This window comes from Hyperolius riggenbachi, chromosome 10 (assembly GCF_040937935.1).
Source record: "Hyperolius riggenbachi isolate aHypRig1 chromosome 10, aHypRig1.pri, whole genome shotgun sequence".
Lineage (NCBI taxonomy): Eukaryota > Metazoa > Chordata > Amphibia > Anura > Hyperoliidae > Hyperolius > Hyperolius riggenbachi.
Window position 1 is genome coordinate 258,230,823 of NC_090655.1, and position 24,306 is coordinate 258,255,128.

Sequence of the window (24,306 nt, forward strand, 5' to 3'; positions counted from 1 at the left end):
AGCCAGCAAAGGTAAATATTGAATCTACAGTCGGGTCTGTCGCCGGCTGTTCGGAGGGCTGCAGCGAGACCCCCGTGGGAAGCCTCATTAGGATCTGGAGGCTTCCCCCACCCGAGGTGAGTACCCCCCAGGGGAGGTTTTTGATGTTACAGGGTCTCTTTAAGCAGTTAATAGCAAAGCTCTCATATATGCTAGAATCATAAAATATGCTAGGTAATGTTGAGTAGAACACTGAGAACAAGGGGGGCAATCTATCAAAAAGACCATATCGTTTCTGAGTGGTGGCAGGGTGGTGGGGATGGCTACTATGTAATACAGTGGACGGAAGGGGGGGGGGGGGAGGACACGTGGGTGGTAGCGGCAGGCTTAGGGCTCACTCCTGGATAAGCAGTCCCCTATCCAAGAGGAAAATCTGGTACACAGATTTCTCATATCAATAAATGGGTTGCATATTTGCATTCAGTAAGGCATTATGAATTCACATATATGAAATATGAGTATTAAACCACAAAGTACTACGGAGAACCTTTATTTCTTAGTGGCTAAATGTTCAGTCACCTGAATATCTCTCAGTATGCCAGTACTGGTTTGCCTGATGTTTCCTGTCAAAACGGTGTGGCTAGCGTGTCCGGCGTACCTAGAATGAAGAGTTATACTGCGTCCAGTTCTCATGCTTTTAGAGCAGCTGGTGGGAAAACACAGAGAGAATCAGAGTGTCTTCTTTGAACTCTAGCAGAAGTTTTTGGGACAGGAAGAGGTGTGAATCTTGCAGCCACTCAGTCTAGAGGAGAGCTGGTTCTATTAGGTTTTGTCAGGCCAATTCCAGATGGGTGGCTTGTTAGTCAGCAGGGGGCTTGGAAGCCCAGGAAGGCCTATTGATAAGAGCTTGATGAAAGCTAAATAATTCTGTGTTCTGCCTGCAAAAAAGTGGAAAGTAAACTCTTCTTCCAGCTCTGGCTTCTGTGACACTGTATACGAGGCATGATGTAGTCCAGTGACGGCTAATCGTGGCACTCCAGCTGTGACAAAACTACAAATCCCATCATGCCTCTGCCTCCCCGAGTTATGCGTACAGCTGTTAGAGTATTGCAATGCCTCATGGGACTTGTAGTTTCATCACAGCTGGAGTGCCAAGGTTAGCCATCACTGAGGTAGTTGATATGAAAAATATTTATAGTATTATCATGTAAAAAAAAGCTGCCAGTCTTCCTCTGTGAGAATGTAACAATATAGATCTATAACAATATCCATAATCTATAACAATATACATAAAATGATTTAAGGTGCCTACACACATCCAGTTTTGATTCACCAATGATTGTAACATTTTACAATGTCCATGTAGTACGAGAGCTGACCTACACAATTGGTTCATAGTATTCAAAGTCTGTTGGCTCTCAAGCCCCATACACACACTCAACTGCGGTCTTTTAAGGCTCGTACACACGTCATACTGAAGCCAACGACGGGTCCGTCGGCACCTCCCGCTGGGCGGGTTTTCAGCAGACTGTGCAGCGTGTGTACAGTCTGTCGGTGGACTGATAAGGCTGTTTCTGAATGATCTGCTCAGTGGATTGTCAACAACCCCTCACACCATGGCCACCATTTCTTCAGTCGGCTCCCACCAAGCTGGAGGTTTTGGGCCAGCTCTACCAAGACCTCAAGGCATAGAAACATTTTTTTCCCTCCACTGTCAAACTCTTGAACTCTTTCCAAGCAATTCCCCCTCCATCGTTCAACCTGCCTCCCCCTTTTTTTCACCCTGATGGTAGCAGTCGCTGGTTGTTGTTACCAACAAACGGTCTATTGAAACACTGTCTCTTGCCAAAACAGTGTATCCTGCTTAAACTGCTGTTTATTGTGTGTCTCATCTCCTGTCTTATCTCCTACTTTGAGTCCTGTATCTTCCCTGTATGTGCCAAAAGCAATTATGGGCACAAACCAGCCTTGCTTAGCGAATAAAACTGACTCTTATTGTGATAGAATTTGTTATAGTACAATTAGTGCAATTGTGAAGGTGCTCTTGCACCAAGTTGCCTCCAGGTGGCAGTTCAGGAAGTGGAGGGAGCACAGGATGGGAGTCTGATCAGACAGCTGGATGAGGATCATGTGATCGGGCAAAGGGGTGGACTTGTGCCAACATAAACTCATGAGTGAGTGGACCAGAGAGTGCCCATATTGGACAATACCTCACTACCAGTTGCACATCATTGTAGACTGTTGTGGACTTGGAGGAGAGGCATCAAATTTTAAAACAAACTAGAAGTCAAAATAAACTCAACAGATAATGAATTGCATGTGTAGTAACGCTGGTATACAGAACTTTCCTGGAGTCTCACATACTCAGCTTCACTTTAAGGGGTTATATTCTGCCTCTGAATTGTGCACAGCAGCCATATCAGTATGACACAAAATCTAGGCCATTCAGTTCCCAACAAAATAATTAACTTTTCAGCACTCTCTTGTTATCAGGAATGTTTGTTCACTCAGATAAAAGTGCTTACTTTTCAGGGGAGCCGTGGCTGCGTGTGACTGAAGATCCTGCCTCATTTGCATAGATAAAACACCTGGTTTATTAACCACTGCAATAGTAAAAAATGAACACATGCAAGATTTAATGAGGCTTAGTACTGTATGTAACCATGTTTATCTCATCAAGTCTAGTCAGTTCAGGGACTTCAACACTTTAGCAATCCAACACCCAGAGTAGCATGAAAGAGTCCTCGGGATTCTGTGCACTTTTCAAGAAACAAAAGAAATTTTAGAAAGCAACACTTTGGCCAAGAAATTTCCCTTACTCAGTACATAAGAAGGGCTTCTAACAGGAGTGAGATTTGTGTGACAAAGTTTTTTTTAAATATCCAATTCCCACACTCAAATAGGGCTTCTCACCAGTGTGAGCTCTCTCATGACTGACAAGATTTGATTTCTGTACAAAAGATTTCCCACACTCAGCACATAAATTCGGCTTCTCAGCAGTGCAAGATCTCATACATGTAAAAAGATTATCATTTCAATCGAAACTTTTTCTGCACCCAACACATCAATAGGGCTTCTTACTAATGTGAACTCTCTCATGACTAACAAGATATGATTTTTGTACAAAAGATTTCCCACACTCAGGACATGAATAGGGCTTCTCACCAGTGTGCAATCTCATATGTCTGTTAACATCTCCTTTCCGTCCAAAGCATTTTCCACACTCAGGACATGAAAAGGGCTTCTCACCAGTGTGAGATCTCACATGTCTGATTAGGTCTGCTTTACATTTAAAACCTTTCCCACATTCAGTACATGCATATGACTTCTTAACAGTGTGACATCTCTCATGTAAAGCAAGTTTTGATTTCTGTATAAAACATTTACCACACTCAGTACATAAATAGGGCATCTCACCAGTGTGAAATTTCTCATGGTTTACAAGCTGTAATTTCTGTACAAAAAATATCTCACACTCAGCACAGTAATAGGGCTTATCACCAGTGTGAGTTCTCTCGTGTGTGACAAGATTTGATTTCTGTGCAAAACATTTCCCACACTCAGCACATGAATAGGGCTTCTCACCAGTGTGGGCTCTCTCGTGTATGACAAGATGTGACTTCCGGGCAAAACGTTTCCCACACCCAGCACATGAATAGGGCTCACAAGCGTGAGATCTCACATGGCTGGCAAGGTCTTCTTTCCATCCAAAGCATTTCCCACACTGAGGACATGAAAAAGGCTTCTCACCCGTGTGAGATCTCATATGTCTGTTAAGTTCTGTGTTACGTTTAAAACATTTCCCACACTCCATACATGAATACGGCTTCTTTACGGTGTAATATCTCTCGTGTGAACAGTCTGTGGATACAGAGAGACGAGTCTCTGAGTGGTTCCTGATGCTGGGACTCCGCCCTGCAAATAGAGAAACATCATCACTTCCTGTTAGAGAATTCTGAGGGGAACAATTATCATTAGGGATGGTCAGTGTGCTGCTGAGAATTCCAAGTTAAAGGACCACTATCGTGAAAATCATAAAAAAATAAAATAACTAGAAAACCTATAAATAAGAAGTACGTTTCTTCCAGAGTAAAATGAGTCATAAATGAATTTTCTCCTAGGTGCTGTCACTTACAGTAGGTAGTAGAAATCTGTCAGAAATGACAGGTTATGCACTAGCCCTGCTCCTTATGGGGGATTTTCAGGGTTTTCTTTTATTTTCAAAAGCACTTAGTAAATGGCAGTTGATCAGCCCAACTGCCACAAATAGGTAGGGGGGGGGGTGGTCTGCATCTTTTATAATAATCAAGTGTCCCTGCGTACTCCTGTCCGTGTCCGTGTGTTTACGCTACTCTGCATGTGCAGCACAGACAGCCGTTAGGACAGGAGGATCAGGAGGCGCCTGCACGCTGAAATGCGGCAGTCACAGGGGCGGGAGGGGGGCTGTAAGACAGACCACTCCCTCCTAAGCATTTTTTAACTTTTTAACCTCCTTACCGGTTATCCCGAGCTCAGCTTGGGGTAACCTGCGCAGGAGGATTTCTCAGGCCCCGCTGGGCCGATTTGCATACATTTTTTTTGTTACATGCAGCTAGCACTGTGCTAGCTGCTTGTAACATTCGATCGCCGCCGCTACCCGCCACGCCGCTCCAACCCCCCCCGCCCCAGACCCCTGCGCAGCCTGGCCAATCAGTGCCAGGCAGCGCTGAGGGGTGGATCGGGATTCCCTGTGACGTCCCGACGTCCATGACGTCAGTGACGTCATCCCGCCCTGTCGCCATGGCGACCGGGAAGCCCTGCAGGAAATCCCGTTCTGAATGGGATTTCCTGCTTACTCTGATCACCGAAGGCGATCGGAGTGGGCGGGGGGATGCCGCCGCGCAGCGGCTATCATGTACCGAGCCCTGGGCTCGCTACATGATTTAAAAAATAAATAAATAAAAAAAAAGTTCTGCGCTGCCTCCTTGCCGGCGAGAATTAGACCGGCAAGGAGGTTAAGTACTGTTTTCATACTTTTGGCACCTTTGTTCTATTCTGGTCATATATATCCACCCCTGGTGGAGGGGGATACCCATTTTTCTTTCTACTATCTTAATGAGATGCCGATCGTTATTCACAGCTCTTCAGTACTTCCTGTTTATTGTTTAGTACACAAAATAGTCTGGGGACATCCAGTGACCAAAAGTAAAAAATACACCTTCAAATGTTTAAATAAAAAAAATCCTCCTTATTTTCCCCTCCAATCTATATCACTATATTTACCATGTCCACTTCAGGACGAGAGCAATTATTTACATATCAGCGTGCTCCCATTCATTCACCAATAACTTTATTACTACTTAACACACCTAAATGATCTATATATTGTTTTTTCAGGACAAATTGGGCTTTTAGTGCGTGATAATTTTGTTTAGTAAATACCTTATTTTCTATGCATTTTAAAAAGAAAATAAGGGAAAAAAATAGAAAAACCACACACACAATTTCTCCGTTTATATAGTAGTTACATAGTTATTTCGGTTGAAAAAAGACATACGTCCATCGAGTTCAACCAGAGAATAAAGTACACTAGCCTGAACCCTCAAATATCCCTGTTGATCCAAAGGAAGATGAAAAACCCTTACAAGGCATAGTCCAATTAGCCCCAAAAGGGAAAAAAAATTCCTTCTCAACTCCAGATGGCAATCAGAAAAAAAATCCCTGGATTAACACCACTGGGCATTACCTAGTAATTGTAGCCATGCAAGAAAGCATCTAAGCCCCCCTTAAATACAGATATAGAATTTGCCATAACTACTTCCTGTGGCAATTCGTTCCACATTTTAATCACTATTACTGTAAATAATCCTTTCCTAAATAAATAGCTAACACATTTTTCCTCCATGCACCTCCATGTGAAAGCCTAGGGACAAACAGCTCATCTGCCAAACTTTTCTATTGCCCTCTGATGTATTTATACATGTTAATTAAATCTCCTCTAAGGCGTCTTTTCTCGAGACTAAATAAATCCAGTTTATCTAAGCTTTCCTGGTAAGTGAGACCTTCCATCAGTTTAATCAATTTTGTTGCTCGTCTCTGCACCTGCAAACTGCAATTTTACTGTAGCTTTACAATAAACTGTGCTATCTATAAGTTAAACCTACAAATGTTATTTACTTATCCCTCCTGGTAAAAACATTTAGATCATGTTCCCATTACAACGTATGGAGACAATATTGTATCTGGAAATAAAGGTGTCTTCTTTCAGTTTTGTGCTTTCTTGTTGTACACTATGGATGATTACAAGACCTTTTTGCAGAAATAATAGTAATATACCCTCATGACATATTTATTTAAAAGGCCAATTTCCTAAGGTAACAAGATATGTTTTTTTTTTCTTTTATATTGTGTCACTTTTTCCATTTTATAAGCCTTATTTTGGTATAGAATATGCAAAAATGTAATTTCTTTTCAGTTTGTGACTAAAAAGAATACACAGTACATGGGCCTCAGCCCTAAAACTTTCTAAATTCTATTCTACTACTTATCATTGATAAAATGTTACCACTTATGTCTTTCGTAGTTTTGCTAAAACTTTCCCAAGTTTGATTATAATTTTGAAAAATATTTTTAATGCTGGATTGAGTTTGTCCTTACCTATTTTTTATGTAACGTGGGTCCAAGCTTTAAGACCCACTAAAATGTATTCTACAACTTGTCACTGTTAAAAACAATATCATATGTGCCTCATTTAGTAACAAACTGGTGGTGCACTCCCCACAACTAACTGGACGTATATATACGTCCTGTTGTCATTAAGTGGATAAGGAAAAAAAAGTGACTGCATGAAAAAAATCTGATACCTTAGGACAGTGGTTCCCAACCTTTTCCAGGTCGTGACACATCACGACAAACATTCAGATATCCGTGACACGTCACATCATGCCAAACATTCAGATATACGTGACATGTCCCGTATGATAGAAAAGAGGGGCTCAGTAACAATCTGCTGATGCTGCAGGCACACTGAGGGGCTCAGTAACAATCTGCTAAAGCTGCAGGCACAATGAGGGGCTCAGTAACAATCTGCTGATGCTGCAGGCACAATGAGGGGCTCAGTAACAATCTGCTGCTGCTACAGGCACAATGAGGGGCTCAGAGACAATCTGCTGATGCTGCAGGCACAATGAGGGGCTCAGTAACAATCTGCTGATGTTGCAGGCACAATGAGGGGCTCAGCAACAATCTGCTGATGCTGCAGGAACAATGAAGGGCTCAGTAACAATCTGCTGATGCTGCAGGCACAATGAGGGGCTCAGTAACAATCTGCTGATGCTGCAGGCACAATGGTGGGGAGCTCAGTAACAATCTGCTGATGCTGCAGTCACAATGGTGGGGAGCTCAGTAACAATCTGCTGATGCTGCAGGCACAATGAGGGGCTCAGTAACAATCTGCTGATGCTGCAGGCACAATGAGGGGCTCAGTTACAATCTGCTGATGCTGCAGGCACAATGAGGGGCTCAGTAACAATCTGCTGCTGCTGCAGGCACAATGAGGGGCTCAGAGACAATCTGTTGATGCTGCAGGCACAATGAGGGGCTCAGTAACAATCTGCTGATGCTGCAGGCACAATGAGGGGCTCAGTAACAATCTGCTGATGCTGTAGGCACAATGAGGGGCTCAGTAACAATCTGCTGATGTTGCAGGCACAATGAGGGGCACAGTAACAATCACGGGGGGGGGGGTTTGGTGACGGTGCAGTGGCACAGCTAGCATAGTTGCCCCAGTATAGGGAGTTTAGTTGCCTCAGTATAGCTAGTATAGTACCCCAGTATAGACAGTATAGTGCCCCAGTATAGCCAGTATAGTGCCCCAGTATAGCCATTATAGCGCCCCAGTATAGCCATTATAGCGCCCCAGTATAGCCATTATAGTGCCCCAGTATACTCAGTATAGTGTCCCAGGATAGCTAGTATAGTGCCCCGGGATAACCAGTATGGGTAGGTGGTGCCCCCCACCTGTCCCCGCCGCTGTTATTACCTTAACAGCGGCCGCTCTCCCCTCTCCGGCGCGTGTATTTATTCAAGCAGCGTATCTCCCGGCTGCTCTGTGTGTGATGCGCAGGAAGCAGGGCAGCGGCTTCCTGTAGCGGCGATATGTATCGCCGTTACTATGGTAACCGAGCCATGCTTCCTGCGCATCACACACAGAGCAGCCGGGAGATACGCTGCTTGAATAAATACATGCGCTGGAGAGGGGAGAGCGGCCGCTGCTAAGATAATAAGGCGATCTGCGTGGGAGACGAGCAGGGGGAACAGAGAGCGGCGACACATAGCTGGTGCTGCTGCGACACATAAATGTGTCGCGACACACCGGTTGGGAACCTCTGCCTTAGAGCATAAGTACCAAAGAGCCTCCCACACCACAGTAAGCCAGTGAGCCTCCTGACAGTTTTAGTGATAGAGAAGGAGACAGGAGCCAGGGACACCCCCAATACAGTTTGTAGGGGAGAGGAGGTTGATATATCTCACTCACCATTCCAGAGTTCTGCATTTGCAGGAAATAATTGCTCGCGTTTAGGGGCGGAGCTTCGCGGTAATTTGGGGGCGGGGCTTCGCGGCAATTTGGGGGCGGAGCTTTGCCTTGATTTTGGCGGTGGTTCCTCCTGGGGTCCCTGCAATTCCCCCAGCACAGTGCATCTTCGGGCTGGGGGTGGAGTTTGGAAGCTTCAAGCCAGTGCAGCCAGCCAATTACCAATCTCGGGGCAGGCTCGGAGAGGAGCAGGAGTTCTCTCACCCAATGCCCTGGACTGCAGCCCGATATGAGCGAAGAGCTTCTGCTGGGGGCGGGGCTTTAGATTGATCGGCCACAGCACTGCAAAAGTTATTTATGACGGCACAAATAAATAGTGCTGCGCAGCCGGCCCTGGATGCCTGAGGAGGCGGCGGCCCGAGGAAAATCCGCCCCCCGTCCTCCTGGGCCAGTCCGCCCCTGGAGACGAGCAGGGGGAGCAGAGAGTGGCGACACATAGCTGGTGCTGCCGCGACACATAAATGTGTCGCGGCACACCGGTTGGGAACCTCTGCCTTAGGGACTCAGCTTATATTAAGATATAGTGGGATGCAAAAGTTTGGGCAACCTTGTTAATAGTCATGATTTTCTTGTATAAATCGCTGGTTGTTACCATAAAAAATGTCAGTTAAATATATCATATAGGAGACGCACACAGTGATATTTGAGAAGTGAAAAAGTTTATTGGATTTACAGATAGTGCACAATAATTGTTTAAACAAAATTAGGCAGGTGCATACATTTGGGCACTGTTGTCATTTTATTGATTCCAAAACCTTTAGAAATAATTATTGAAACTCATATTGGAGTGGTAAGCTCAGTGACCCCTGACCTACATACACAGGTGAATCCAATTATGAGAAAGAGTATTCAAGGGGGTCAATTGTAAGTTTCGCTCCTCTATTAATTTTCTCTGAAGAGTAGCAACATGGGGGTCTCAAAACAACTCTCAAATGACCTAAAGACAAAGATTGTCATCATGGTTTAGGGGAAGGATACAGAAAGCCATCTCAGAGATTTCAGCTGTCTGTTTCCACCGTTAGGAACATATCGAGGAAATGGAAGACCACAGGTTCAGTTCAAGTTAAGGCTCGAAGTGGCAGACCAACAAAAATCTCGGATACACAGAAGTGACGAATGGTGAGAACAGTCAGAGTCAATCCACAGACCAGTACCAAAGACCTACAACATAATCTTGCTGCAGATGGAGTCACTGTGCATTGTTCAACCATTCAGCGCACTTTGCACAAGAAGATGCTGTATGTGAGAGTGATGCAGAGGGAGCCTTTCCTCCACCCACAGCACAAACAGAGCCACTTGAGGTATGCTAAAGCACATTTAGACAAGCCAGCTTCATTTTGGAATAAGGTGCTGTGGACTGATGGAACTAAAATTGAGTTATTTCTTATTTGGGCATAACAAGGAGCATTATGCATGGAGGAAAAAGAACACAGCATTCTAAGAAAAATACCTGCTACCTACAGTAAAATATGGTGGTGGTTCCATCATGCTGTGGGGCTGCGTGGCCAGTACAGGGACTGGGAATCTTGTCAAAGTTGAGGGATGCATGGATTCCACTCAGTATCAGCAGATTCTGCAGACCAATGTCCAGGAATCAGTGACAAAGCTGAAGCTGCGCTGGGGCTGGATCTTTCAACAAGACAACAACCCTAAAAACTGCTCAAAATCCACTAAGGCATTCATGCAGAGAAACAAGTACAACGTTCTGGAATGGCCATCTCAGTCCCCAGACCTGAATATAATTGAAAATTTGTGGTGTGAATTAAAGAGAGCTGTCCATGCTCGGAAGCCATCAAACCTGAATGCACTAAAGATGTTTTGTATAGAGGTTGGTCCAAAATATCTTAAACCAGAATCCAGACTATCTTTGGAAGCTACAGGAAGCGTTTAGAGGCTGTAATTTCTGCAAAAGGAGGATCTACTAAATATTGATTTTATTTACTTTTTGTGGTGTCCAAATTCATGCACCTGCCTAATTTTGTTTAAACAATTATTGCACACTGGCTGTATATCCAATAAACTTTATTTCACTTCTCAAATATCACTGTGTGCGTCTCCTATATGCTATATGTAACTGACTTTTTACCGTAACAATCAACGACTTATACAGGAAAATCATGTCGATTAACAAGGTTGCCCAAACTTCCACATCCCACTGTTTGTGTACGTGTGCATATATATATATATATATATATATATATATATATATATATATATATATATATATATATATATATATATATATACACACACATACATACATACATACATACATATACTGTACATATACATATATACATACATACATATACATATACATACACACACACACACACACACACACAGACAGTGGGTTGCAAAAGTATTCAGCCCCCTTGAAGTTTTCCACATTTTGTCATATTACTGCTGCAAACATGAGTCAATTTTATTGGAATTCCACATGAAAGACTAACACAAAGTGGTGTACACATGAGAACTGGAACAAAAATCATACATGAATCCAAACATTTTTTACAAACAAATAACTGCAAAGTGATGTGTGCATAATTATCTGGCCCCCTTTGATCTGAGTGCAGTCAGTTGCCTATAGACATTGCCTGATGAATGCTAATGACTAAATAGAGTGCACCTGTGTGTAATTAATGTCAGTACAAATACAGCTGCTCTGTGACAGCCTCAGAGGTTGTCTAAGAGAATCTTGGGAGCAACAACACCATGAAGTCCAAAGAACACACCAGACAGGTCAGGGATAAAGTTATTGAGAAATTTAAAGCAGACTTAGGCTACAAAAAGATTTCCGAAGCCTTGAACATCCCACGGAGCACTGTTCAAGCGATCATTCAGAAATGGAAGGAGTATGGCACAACTGTAAACCTACCAAGACAAGGCCATCCACCTAAACTGACAGGCCGAACAAGGAGAGTGCTGATCAGAAATGCAGTCAAGAGGCCCATGGTGACTCTGGACGAGCTGCAGAGATCTACAGCTCAGGTGGGGGAATCTGTTGATAGGACAACTATTAGTCATGCACTGTACAAAGTTGTCCTTTATTGAAGAGTGGCAAGAAGAAAGGCATTGTTAATAGAAAGCATAAGAAGTCCCGTTAGCAGATTGCCACAAGCCATGTGGGGGACACAGCAACCATGTGGAAGAAGCTGCTCTGGTCAGATGAGACCAAAATGGAACTTTTTGGCCAAAATGCAAAACGCTATGTGTGACAGAAAACTAACACTGCACATCACTCTGAAAACACCATCCCCACTGTCAAATATGGTGGTGGCAGCATCATGCTCGGGGGTGCATCTCTTCAGCAGGGACAGGGAAGCTAGTCAGAGTTGATGGGAAGATGGATGGAGCCAAATACAGGGCAAACTTGGAATAAAACATCTTGGAGACTGCAAAAGACTTGAGACTGGGGCGGAGGTTCACCTTCCAGCAGGACAATGACCCTAAACATAAAGCCAGGGCAACAATGGAATGCTTTAAAACAAAACATATCTATGTGTTAGAATGGCCCAGTCAAAGTCCAGATCTAAATCCAATCGAGAATCTGTGGCAAGATCTGAAAACTGCTGTTCACAAACGCTGTCCATCTAATCTGACTGAGCTGGAGCTATTTTGCAAAGAAGAATGGGCAAGGATTTCAGTCTCTAGATGTGCAAAGCTGGTAGAGACATACCCTAAAAGACTGGCAGCTGTAATTGCAGCAAAAGGTGGTTCTACAAAGTATTGACTCAGGGGGCCGAATAATTACGCACACCCCACTTTGCAGTTATTTATTTGTAAAAAAAATGTTTGGAATGATGTATAATTTTCGATCCACTTCTCACATGTACACCACTTTGTATTGTTCTTTCACGTTGAATTCCAATAAAATTGATTCATGTTTGTGGCAGTAATTTGACAAAATGTGGAAAACTTCACTGTATATGTGGATTGCACATAATATATATATATATATATATATATATATATATATATATATATATATATATATATATATATATATATATATATATATATATATACATATACATATACATGTATACAGGATCTTCTCAAAAAAAAAAAAAAAAAAAAATTATATATATATATATATATATATATATATATATATATATATATATATATATATATATATACATACATACATACATACATACATACATACATACATACATACATACATACATACATACATACATACATACATACATACATATATATATATATATATATATATATATATATATACAGGATCTTCTCAAAAAATTAGCATATTGTGATGAAGTTCATTATTTTCTGTAATGTACTGATAAACATTAGACTTTCATATATTTTAGATTCAAATACACACAACTGAAGTAGTTCAAGCCTTTTATTGTTTTAATATTGATGATTTTGGCATACAGCTCATGAAAACCCAAATTTCCTATCTCAAAAAATTATCATATTTCATCCGACCAATAAAAGAAAAGTGTTTTTAAAACAAAAAAAGTCAACCTTCAAATAATTATGTTCAGTTATGCACTCAATACTTGGTCGGGAATCCTTTTGCAGAAATGAGTGCTTCAATGCGGCGTGGCATGGAGGTAATCAGCCTGTGGCACTGCTCAGGTGTTATGGAGGCCCAGGATGCTTCGATAGCAGCCTTAAGCTCATCCAGAGTGTTGGGTCTTGCATCTCTCAACTTTCTCTTCACAATATCCCACAGATTCTCTATGGGGTTCAGGTCAGGAGAGTTGGCAGGCCAATCTAGCACAGTAATACCATGGTCAGTAAACCATTTACCAGTGGTTTTGGCACTGTGAGCAGGTGCCAGGTTGTGCTGAAAAATGAAATCTTCATCTCCATAAAGCTTTTCAGCAGATGGAAGCATGAAGTGCTCCAAAATCTCCTGATAGCTAGCTGCATTGACCCTGCCCTTGATAAAACACAGTGGACATACATACATACATACATGTTCGGATGAAATATGCTAATTTTTTGAGATAGGAATTTTGAGTTTTCATGCTAAATGCCAAAATCATCAATATTAAAACAATAAAAGGCTTGAACTACTTCAGTTGTAGTGTAATGAATCTAAAATATATGAAAGTCTAATGTTTATCAGTACATTACAGAAAATAATGAACTTTATCACAATATGCTAATTTTTTAAGAAGATCCTGTGTATATGTATATATATATATATATATATATATATATATATATATATATATATATATATATATATATATATATATATATATATATATATATATAGTGTATATCACTGTTGTTTTTATATATAATAACCGGGACAAATAGGCCAATAAAATGTGTTGGTTTTATGCATCGCAGCACATTTTATTTTAACTACTTTGGCCTCCTGGACGTACTAGCTACGCCCAGGAGGCCATGTGCGCGTCCGCGCGCTCCCGGCCGCGGATAGTTAGCCCACGAATCAGTGAATCGGGCTATGGTGCCCGATCACTGATTCCTCTCCCCCGCAGAAAAAGCGACAGCTTCTCTCAGAAGCTCCGCTTTTTCTGGCTGTTGCGTACCATGCGTCCCTCTAAGCATATGTTACGCTTAGAGTGACGTCATGTAAACAAACTCATGGCCGCCATCTTGTGGCCAAAAAGTAAAACTACAACTAAAAGTAAAAAAAAATAAAACTCAACACACATTTACATTATAAAAGTACTGTTTACATCCCACCCTCCCAAAAAATACCCAAATAAAATGTTTAATATAAAAAAAAAATAAAAATGTAAATATTTACCTAAGGGTCTAATCTTTTTAAATATCAATGTAAAGATGAAATATTTCTATTTTTTTTTATTTTAAACTTGTAAATAGTGATAGATGCAAAACGGAAAAAATGCACCTTTATTTCCAAATAAAATATTGTCGCCATACATTGTTATAGGGACATAATTTTAACGGTGTATTAACCGGGACACATGGGCAAATACAATACGTGAGTTTTAATTATGGAGGCATGTATTATTTTAAAATTATAATGGCTGAAAACTGAGAAATGATTTTTTTCCGTTTTTTTCTTATTCTTCCTGTTAAAATGCATTTACAGTAAAGTGGCTCTTAGCAAAATGTACCACCCAAAGAAAGCCTAATTGATGGCGGAAAAAACAAGATATAGATCAGTTCATTGTGATAAGTAGTGATAAAGTTATAGGCTAATGAATGGGAGATGAACATTGCTCGGATGCATAAAGTGAAAACGACTGAAGGCTGAAGTGGTTAAACTATAATGGCTGAAAACTAAGAAATATATTTTTTTTAATTATTCCCTTTAAAATGCAGCTAAAATAAAATAATTCTTATCAAAAAAAGTGTCATTGAAAGAAAGTCTAATTTATGGTAAAAAAAAAAAAAAGATGTATAGATAATTCAAGTGTCATAAGTGGCCATAAAATTATTGGTGAATGAAAGGGAGGAGCATGATAAGTGAAAAGTAGTTGATATAGGCTGCTTAATTCCCACCCCCTACAAGTAGCCAGATTCGCCCCCAGTATAGACCGTCAGATTCCCCACCCCACTACAGGTAACCTGATCCCTCCCAGCTTCCCAGTATCTGTGGCCTGTTCCTGTCCCCAGTATAGGAAGCCTGATCCCTCCCCCCCAGTATAGGCAGCCACTACCTCCCCATAGTACAGGTAACCTGATGACTGCACAGTATAGGTAGCATGATACACCCTCAGTATACGAAACCCCCCAGTATATGAAGCCTGGGATAAGAGTGAGGTAGTGTCACTCTCACCTCTCCAGGTTCCCATAGCATCTCTCCGGCTTTCTCTCCTCAGCATCGCCTAGCATCCGGTCTCCATGGCTGCAGCGGGTACCTCACATCAAGTGACTATCCAGCACATACAGACACATCATCACATGAGATATTCCAGCTGCAGCCACAGAGCTAAATGGCGATGCTGCTGCTACTCAGAACACCGAACATCATGCTCAGGAACACATGCATTAGAAGCAGGTTATCAGACACCCATAGAGAGGTTATGACATTGTAGGGGCATGGCTTTGTATAGGGGTGGGGCTTAATCCAGGGCATGGCGCCCCCCCCCCCCCCCCCCCCCCAGGACCAATGGCACTATAGGCAATGGCCTGGAATGCCTTTGTTCAAAAACTGCCCTGTTTGGCAGAGTGGTTTTAGTAGAGGGACTTATTAGCTACTTTTTACCTCAGTCTACCCTCCCCTCAAACATCACTCACATTCTTACAGCCCCTCCCCCACTTACTGGCTTCATGTGATCTATACTGTGCCCAGCAGAGACATATTTCTTATTCAGATTATTATGTATTTTCAATCTCTAATATTTAACACTCACCAATGATCATTCCTGTAATAATGTCTTCCTCCTTATATGCTCTCATCATGTCACCCTCCTCTATGGACTGTGTCTCTTCTTCTTCCTCTTTAATTGTTCTCATTATGTCACCCTCCTCCATAAATTGCTGATCACTTCTCACATAGATCTCTTCTTCTTCCTCTTTAATTATCCTCAATATCTCACCCTCCTCCATAGACTGCTGATCACTCCTCACATACGTCTCTTCCTCCTCCTCTTTAATTGTTTCCATCATGTCACCCTCCTCCATGGACTGCTGATCACTCCTCACATACGTCTCTTCTTCCTCTTTATTTGTCCTCATCATGTCACCCTCCTCCATAGGCTGCTGATCACTCCTCATATGTATCTCTTCTTCCTTTTTAATTGTCCCCGTCATGTCACCCTTCTGCATAGACTGCTGATCACTCCTCACATACGTCTCTACTTCTCTCCATTTAATAACCGTTTTTACCGGTTTTCCACCCTAAGAACACAAAATAAAAGAACACAGATAAGAGCATATGCAAAAGAAAAAAAAATGACACAAAGTTTGGGGTCTCTAAGAACCCTCATCATGGCATCATTGTAGAGGTCCTTGTGTCCTTCTATATGCTGCCTCTCCTCCACGGAGAAACAGACAGTGGCATCCCGACACATTACAAAAACCTGACACACACAGTGATAAAGTTACAACCCAGACACACCCCTTGTTGTTACTGTATAATGTCCCATAATTCCCAGCACCGCTCACCTCTCCTGTCAGCAGCTCCATCATCTTCCTGGTTATATCCAGAATCTTCTGCTTGTTGTGCCCTTCAGATATCAGGAAGTGAGGAGGGGGCACCGTGAAGCTCACATGATCACCAGACTTCACTGGAGGTAAACTCTGTATGGAAAGTCCAACAATGATGTTACATGACCTCCCAGAATCCTCCTCACCTCTCCAGTCAGCTGTATATTTTATTCATAGAGATAAGTGTTATGTCATGTGACCTCCCAGATTCTACTTTACCTCTCCAGTCAGCAGATAGATGATCTCCAGGATTAGGTTGAATATCCTCTCGGTAATGTCACTCTGGTCCTTGTTCATCCTCGATGATGTTGTCCTGTACAGGATTTGTTGCCTTTTGATTGAGAATAAAGAGTCACATGTGAGTGGAGGGCCATGCAGAGTATTGCAGGAAAGCATAATAAGCTGGTTTATAGCTACCTGTGCACTATACTCACAGCATGCTGCAGTCCGGCCCCCCTCCTCCCTCTGCCTCCTCTCCAGCTGGCCTTCTCTCCTCACACCCACCTCCCACTGTTCCTGTGATGTTTCAGCAGTGCTGGTAGTGGTAGATGGATGAGGATATGAGGAGAGGCAGAGACTGAGGCTAATGGGAGCAGAGGACTGGAGCACACTGTGACAGCTAGCTATAAACCAACTGTGCAGGTCTCCAGTGACGGGTCCTGGACGGCAGGTTTATATCACTGTATTTTTTGGCAAGCAGTGGTTGCTTTGGTTTACTAGGCCCTGGAGCTTTGGATTAGGAAAGGAAGGATCTGGGTGGGCCTTCGTGTTCCACCTCAGTTCATGCCTGGTATTCAAACAGCCAGAGAGACAGCATATATTGTGTCCCCGATGCCTCTTAAAGCCCCTCCAAAGATTACAGACAAGGAATTGATTGGGGCCATGCCCCTCTTCTAGCAGGCATGGTTGTAGCACAACTACATAAGTACGGCCGAGTCTGCACAGTAACCCGGAGTTGCTCATGCATGAGAGGCTCTGTGCCACTGCAGGTGCGGCTATGCTCATGCCAGAAAAGGAGCGCAGCCCCGACCAGCTGGAAGACCGCAAGCGGAGATGGGGGAGGGGGACGGGGGGCTGAGGGAAGCCTCTTCAGTATCCAGAGGCTCCTCAGGTAAATATGGACGCGAGTTCTCTTTAACCACTTTAGCGGTAATCCAGAGTCAGGCGTGGGCTGGAAATCCGCAGCTCAGAGGGATAACGCCGAACCTGACTCATGGAAGGTTCCGGCAGGCTTATACACAGTATTTGCACAGCTGGTCTTTGCAACTCACCTACCCCAGGATCCAGATGGTGGCAGCTATTCTTCTTCCGGGCCTCTGGGGCTCTCGATCCCTCTGGTGAGATCCCTGTCTGCTGTCATGAAGACAGACGGCGTTCTCACTATAGGGATAAAGCACCACCTGGTGGACAGAGGTAGAATTGCAGCGATGGGTCCAGGGGAGGTGTGTGTAGGGGCTGATGCAGATCTATCTAGCGGAATGATTTTTCTTGTAAAAAAATTGCACCGCCTTTAGACCCTAAAATGTGGATGTTCTCATACAACCAGGGAGGTTAAAAAGGAACTTCAGCCTAAACAAACATACTGTCATTAAGTTACATTAGTTATGTTAATTAAAATAGATGGGTAATATAATCTTATACACACCCTGTTTTAAAAGAACAGGCAAATGTTTGTGATTCCATGGGGGCAGCCATCTTTTTGGTTGAAAGGAGGTGACAGGGAGCATGAGACACAGTTCCAACTGTCCTGTGTCCTGATCACCCCTCCCAACTGTGTGCGCTAGGCAACAAGAACATCAGAAATCCCATCATGCTTTGCAAAGCATCAGGGGAAAAATGCCTGGGCAGATTTCTTTGATGGGTGGAGCTTAGATTCTGTGCAGCTAAAAATGAGGCTTGGGTGAGAATAATAATAACGTTCTGATGCTGTGAAACTGCTAAAGAAACACCAAGCCTTTTCAGTGCTGCAGGGTATATTTTTAGCCTTGAGGTTCACTTTAAATGTGCTTTTCTGTAGGGAAAAAAGTGCCCCAAACAAGTATTCACCATAATTCAGAGGCTTACCCTAATCTGCCACCCAGCTGTTCAAGTATTTGGATTGGTGAAGACGCACTCACTGGCATACAATCACTTCAAGAATGGCAAGGTGTGCAGAAGATCTGATCCCGGACATCACAGGATCCCAATGTCACAAGAAAAGCGTAATGATCCGCACCACCTTATCTGGGCAACTTGAGGATGGGGCAGGAGCCCGAAACAGTGGACTGTCTTGCCCTGTTATGCTACCTTTTAACATTTATGTCTTTTTTACAATAAATGACGATTGTGCGGATCATTACGCTCTTCTACCAAGCTGTTCAAGAGCCATCCCCCCAAAAAACATCAGCAAGTTCCTGTGGATGGCTTGCTCATGCGCAGCGGCACTGGCCCAATCCGGTTCTGCTTCTTCCACCGAAGCCCAAGTGGATCCGCACTGCTGAGCAGAGGCAGGAGGACACAGTACTGGAATGACAAGGGAGATGGGGAAGCCCCTGGGGGATCCCTCCACCCACTCCAGAGGGGAGTACCACACGTCTTGCTTTTAAAACCTGACAGGTTTGCTATAATACATGTATAGGGATGGGAGGAGCGGTGATGATAGGAAAGAAAGCATTAGTGTGAGATAAAATGTGGAAACTCATAATAGTGCTTTTCTCCTGTCTGACCCAGTGTGCTTGAGTGCTGCAGCCACAGATGGCCCAGTCTGTAGGCCACCTTCGAGCATTAAAGGACAACTTAAGTGAGAAGGAGGCTGCCATATTTATTTCCTTTTAAAAAATACCAGTTGCCTGGCAGCCCTGCTGATCTATTTGGCTGCAGAAGTGTCTGAATCACACCAGAAACAAGCATGCAGCTAATCTAGTCAGATCTGACAGTAATGTCAGAAACAGCTGATCTGCTGCATGCTTGTTCAGGGTCTTTGGCTAAAAGTAATAGAGGCAGAGGATCAGCAGGGCTGCCAGGCAACTGGTATTGCTTACAAGGAAATAAATGTGGCAGCTTCCATATACCTCTCACTTCAGGAGTCTTGCTTGAAAAAAAAAATCCTCTATGAGGTGCACGGAGGTCTAAGTGGAACTGAAGACATCTGACTATATTGGGGACCCCAATATCCTCATCTAGACAGCGAACAGAGGGCCTCATCTACTTCCACCTGGATGACTGTTAAGACGCTAATGACCAATCTAACAGTGGTCCACCTAAGAGGGTGAGTGCGGTCCCAAAGGGGGCTTATATCTCTTACTCATCATTTTTGTGGAGCGCTACCTATATAAACATATATCACAGAAGGGACTTGCTACACCCCATAGAAGAGCGCACACCAAAGGACTGTTTACTAGGATTACACTGAATATCAAGACAGGACTCATTGATCTGTTGGTGTAAAATTGAACTGTTATTATTAGATAATTGCAGCGCTATTTTTGATAAATAGAAAAAAAAAAAAACTTACCAAAAAGGTGTCGGCGCTAGCCAGGGTCTCCTACATAACAGGGTGTGTCTTTATCCGGTGCACTATCCAGGCCCTTTTCCTAGTGCAGTCTTCATTCAAAGTGTACAAAAGTGCAAATGTTTATTTAGTAGCTATAGGCTGAAACCAAAATATCATGTCTATTTATGCGTTGTGATTGGCTGCAGTAAGTACACAGGCTAATGCATTGTGATTGGCAGCTGTGAGTACACAGGCTGGTGCACAGTGATTGGCTGCAGTGAGTACATAGGCTTGTGCACTGTGATTGGCTGCCGTGATCACACAGGTTTGTGCACTGTGATTGGCTGCAGTGAGTACACAGGCTGGTGTGTTGTGATTGGCTGCAGTGAGTACACAGGCTGGTGCGTTGTGATTGGCTGCAGTGAGCACACAGGCTGGTGCACTGTGATTCGCTGCAGTGAGCACACAGGCTGGTGCACTGTGATTGGCTGCAGTGAGCACACAGGCTGGTGCACTGTGATTGGCTGCAGTGAGCACACAGGCTGGTGCGTTGTGAGTGGCTGCAGTGAGCACACAGGCTGGTGCACTGTGATTGGGTGCAGTGAGCACACAGGCTCGTGCACTGTGATTGGGTGCAGTGAGCACACAGGCTGGTGCGTTGTGATTGGCTGTAGTGAGTATACAGGCCTGTGCCTTGTGATTGGCTGCAGTGAGCACACTGGCTTGTGCGCTGTGATCAGCTGCAATGGACAAAGCAGGGAGGGGGGATTGCCCATACCCATGTCTGTACCAATCCCCCACTGCTCCCCCATACCGATGTCTGTACTAATCCCTCCACTAATCCCCCCACTGCTCGCCCATACTGATGTCTGTACTAATCCCCCCACTGCTCACCCATACCCATGTCTGTACTAATCCCCCCACTGCTCCCCATACCCATGTCTGTACCAATTCCCCACTGCTCCCCCATACCGATGTCTGTACTAATCCCCCCACTGCTCTCCCATACCCATGTCTGTACTAATCCTCCACTGCTCCCCCATACCCATGTCTGTACTAATCTCCCCACTGCTCCCCCATACCCATGTCTGTACTAATCCCCCCACTGCTCCCCCATACCGATGTCTGTACTAATCCCTCCACTGCTCCCCCATACCCATGTCTGTACTAATCGCCCCACTGCTCCCCCATACCCATGTCTGTACTAATCCCCCCACTGCTCCCCCATACCCATGTCTGTACTAATCCCCCACTGCTCCCCCATACCCATGTCTGTACTAATCTCCCCACTGATCCCCCATACCCATGTCTGTACTAATCTCCCCACTGCTCCCCCATACCCATGTCTGTACTAATCTCCCCCCTGCTCCCCCATACCCATGTCTGTACTAATCTCCCCACTGCTCTCCCATACCCATGTCTGTACTAATCCCCCCACTGCTCCCCCATACCCATGTCTGTACTAATCTCCCCACTGATCCCCCATACCCATGTCTGTACTAATCCCCCCACTGCTCCCCATACCCATGTCTGTACTAATCCCTCCACTGCTTCCCCATACCCATGTCTGTACTAATCTCCCCACTGCTCCCCCATACCCATGTCTGTACTAATCTCCCCACTGCTCCCCCATACCCATGTCTGTACTAATCCCCCCACTGCTCCCCCATACCCATGTCTGTACTAATCTCCCCACTGCTCCCCCATACCCATGTCTGTACTAATCCCCCCACTGCTCCCCCATACCCATGTCTGTACTAATCCCCCCACTGCTCCCCCATACCCATGTCTGTACTAATCTCCCCACTGATCCCCCATACCCATGTCTGTACTAATCTCCCCACTGCTCCCCCATACCCATGTCTGTACTAATCTCCCCCATACCCATGTCTGTACTAATCTCCCCACTGCTCCCCCATACCCATGTCTGTACTAATCCCCCACTGCTCCCCCATACCCATGTCTGTACTAATCTCCAGACTGCTCTCCCATACCCATGTCTGTACTAATCCCCCACTGCTCCCCCATACCCATGTCTGTACTAATCCCCCCACTGCTCCCCTATACCCATGTCTGTACTAATCTCCCACTGCTCGCCCATACCCATATCTGTACTAATCCCCCCACTGCTCCCCCATACCCATGTCTGTACTAATCCCCCCACTGCTCCCCCATACCCATGTCTGTACTAATCCCCCACTGCTCCCCCCCATACCCATGTCTGTACTAATCCCACCACTGCTCACCCATACCCATGTCTGTACTAATCCCCCCACTGCTTTCCCATACCTATGTCTGTACTAATCCCCCACTGCTCCCCCATACCCATGTCTGTACTAATCTCCCCACTGCTCACCCATACCCATGTCTGTACTAATCCTCCCACTGCACCCCCATACCCATGTCTGTACTAATCTCCCCACTGCTCTCCCATACCCATGTCTGTACTAATCTCCAGACTGCTCTCCCATACCCATGTCTGTACTAATCCCCCACTGCTCCCCCATACCCATGTCTGTACTAATCCCACCACTGCCCTCCAATACCCATGTCTGTACTAATATCCCCACTGCTCTCCCATACCCATGTCTGTACTAATCCCCCCCACTGCTCCCCCATACCCATGTCTGTACTAATCTCCCCATACCCATGTCTGTACTAATCCCCCACTGCTCCCCCATACCCATGTCTGTACTAATCTCCCCACTGCTCCCCCATACCCATGTCTGTACTAATCCCCCACTGCTCCCCCATACCCATGTCTGTACTAATCTCCCCACTGCTCCCCCATACCCATGTCTGTACTAATCTCCCCACTGCTCTCCCATACCTCTGTCTGTACTAATATCCCCACTATAACCTATTCTACATCCGATGCAATGCCCAAAGGGCATACATTTGCTAGTGTAAAAAGATTCACACAATTACCTCTTATAACAACGTCTTCTTTTCACTTTATGCAACCTCTCTTGCTGCTGTTACATCACTTCCTTTCTTTGGCTTCTTTTCTTCTTAGGTTTGCGTTCCACATGGTAGGTGTGCTGTCGCCATCTTGTGGTAAATAGACTAACTGCAGCCTCAGTTTGTGGAATCACCTACTAGTGATGGGAATTCCGGCTCTTTTCAGAGAATCGGCTCTTTTGAATCGGCTCCCATTAAAGAGCCGGCTCCTACGGCTCCGAATCGGCTCTTCATTTAATATCACTTGTATGCTTATATTTGAGCCTAATTAAGCAATACGAATGGTTTGTTTGTGTATAAGCTATTTCTTATTCATACATTAAGCATTTTTAAGCATTTGTTCTTTACAAAAAATACACAGTTACTATTTTTTAACTTTTTTTTGTAACATATTTTATTTATTTTCACCACCTTGATTAATTGTTACTCAAAACAGGGGCATAGTATAATAAGATAACATAACAGAGAGTACAGGAAAATAACCTTTACAACCCCCCCCCCCCCCCCCTTATCCCTCCCCCTCCAACAGTGCACGGCCACATCTAACCCAGGCTATATGTTCTACTTTATTCTATTTGCAATTTACTCAGTGTTCCTTGCAAGACAAAACACACAGCAATTGGATTATAGCAGGGTAGAGGATTACTATGACGCTCGGTGGGCGTTGTTAGCAGGCGCAGACTAGGGGGGTGAGTGTGCGTGCATACGTGCGTGCGTGTGCGTGTGTGTACGGGACTCGGGAGGGATAGCGTGCCGCTCGCTCGCCGCTCAGCACACTGGTGAGTGACTCACACAGGCATCAGCTCTTTTTCAAGTGAGCATCGGCTCCTCTCGTTCGCAGCAAAGAGCCTGCTCGTTCCCAAACGACCCATCACTAGCTCACACCCATTACTATGCATGCCCTGGCCCAGCGGTGCGAGTCCTTGATTGCTCGCCTGGGGCCCGTGACGTCACGCACTTGTGCAAAGCATGCCCGGCCACAGGCGCGCAGTCAAGGATGTGCACCGCCGGGCCAGGGCATGCATAGTAATGGACGCGTGCAGACAAAGGCATGGGTACTACTGCGGGACATTGCGACCCAGTAATAGTACAGGGTCAGGCTGCCCATAGCTATTCACAGAGAACAGCTCGCTTACATCACTATCCTGCAGAAATGGGCAAACTTGATCAGGTCCGCTCCACT

General features: G+C 44.4%; 2 protein-coding genes across 3 annotated transcripts in view; both read right to left on the minus strand.

The window, feature by feature from the left end:
- The window catches only part of LOC137537127 (uncharacterized), a 627,974-nt gene that overhangs the window by 254,202 nt on the left and 349,466 nt on the right, over positions 1-24,306 (minus strand). The window lies entirely within an intron of this gene.
- Positions 156-23,157, minus strand: LOC137535347 (gastrula zinc finger protein XlCGF57.1-like). Of its 2 annotated transcripts, XM_068257175.1 has the most exons (6): positions 23,091-23,152; positions 20,184-20,272; positions 16,910-17,021; positions 16,649-16,783; positions 15,895-16,381; positions 156-3,894 (listed from the first exon to the last, which is right to left on the minus strand). In XM_068257175.1, exons 3-6 carry the CDS (start codon positions 16,985-16,987, stop codon positions 3,044-3,046), a joined length of 1,551 nt encoding a protein of 516 aa, XP_068113276.1. In that variant the 5' UTR covers positions 16,988-17,021; positions 20,184-20,272; positions 23,091-23,152; the 3' UTR covers positions 156-3,043. The 2 variants fall into 2 exon arrangements, with proteins under 2 accessions (XP_068113276.1, XP_068113277.1); XM_068257176.1 differs by lacking the exon at positions 20,184-20,272 and having other exon boundaries at positions 23,091-23,157.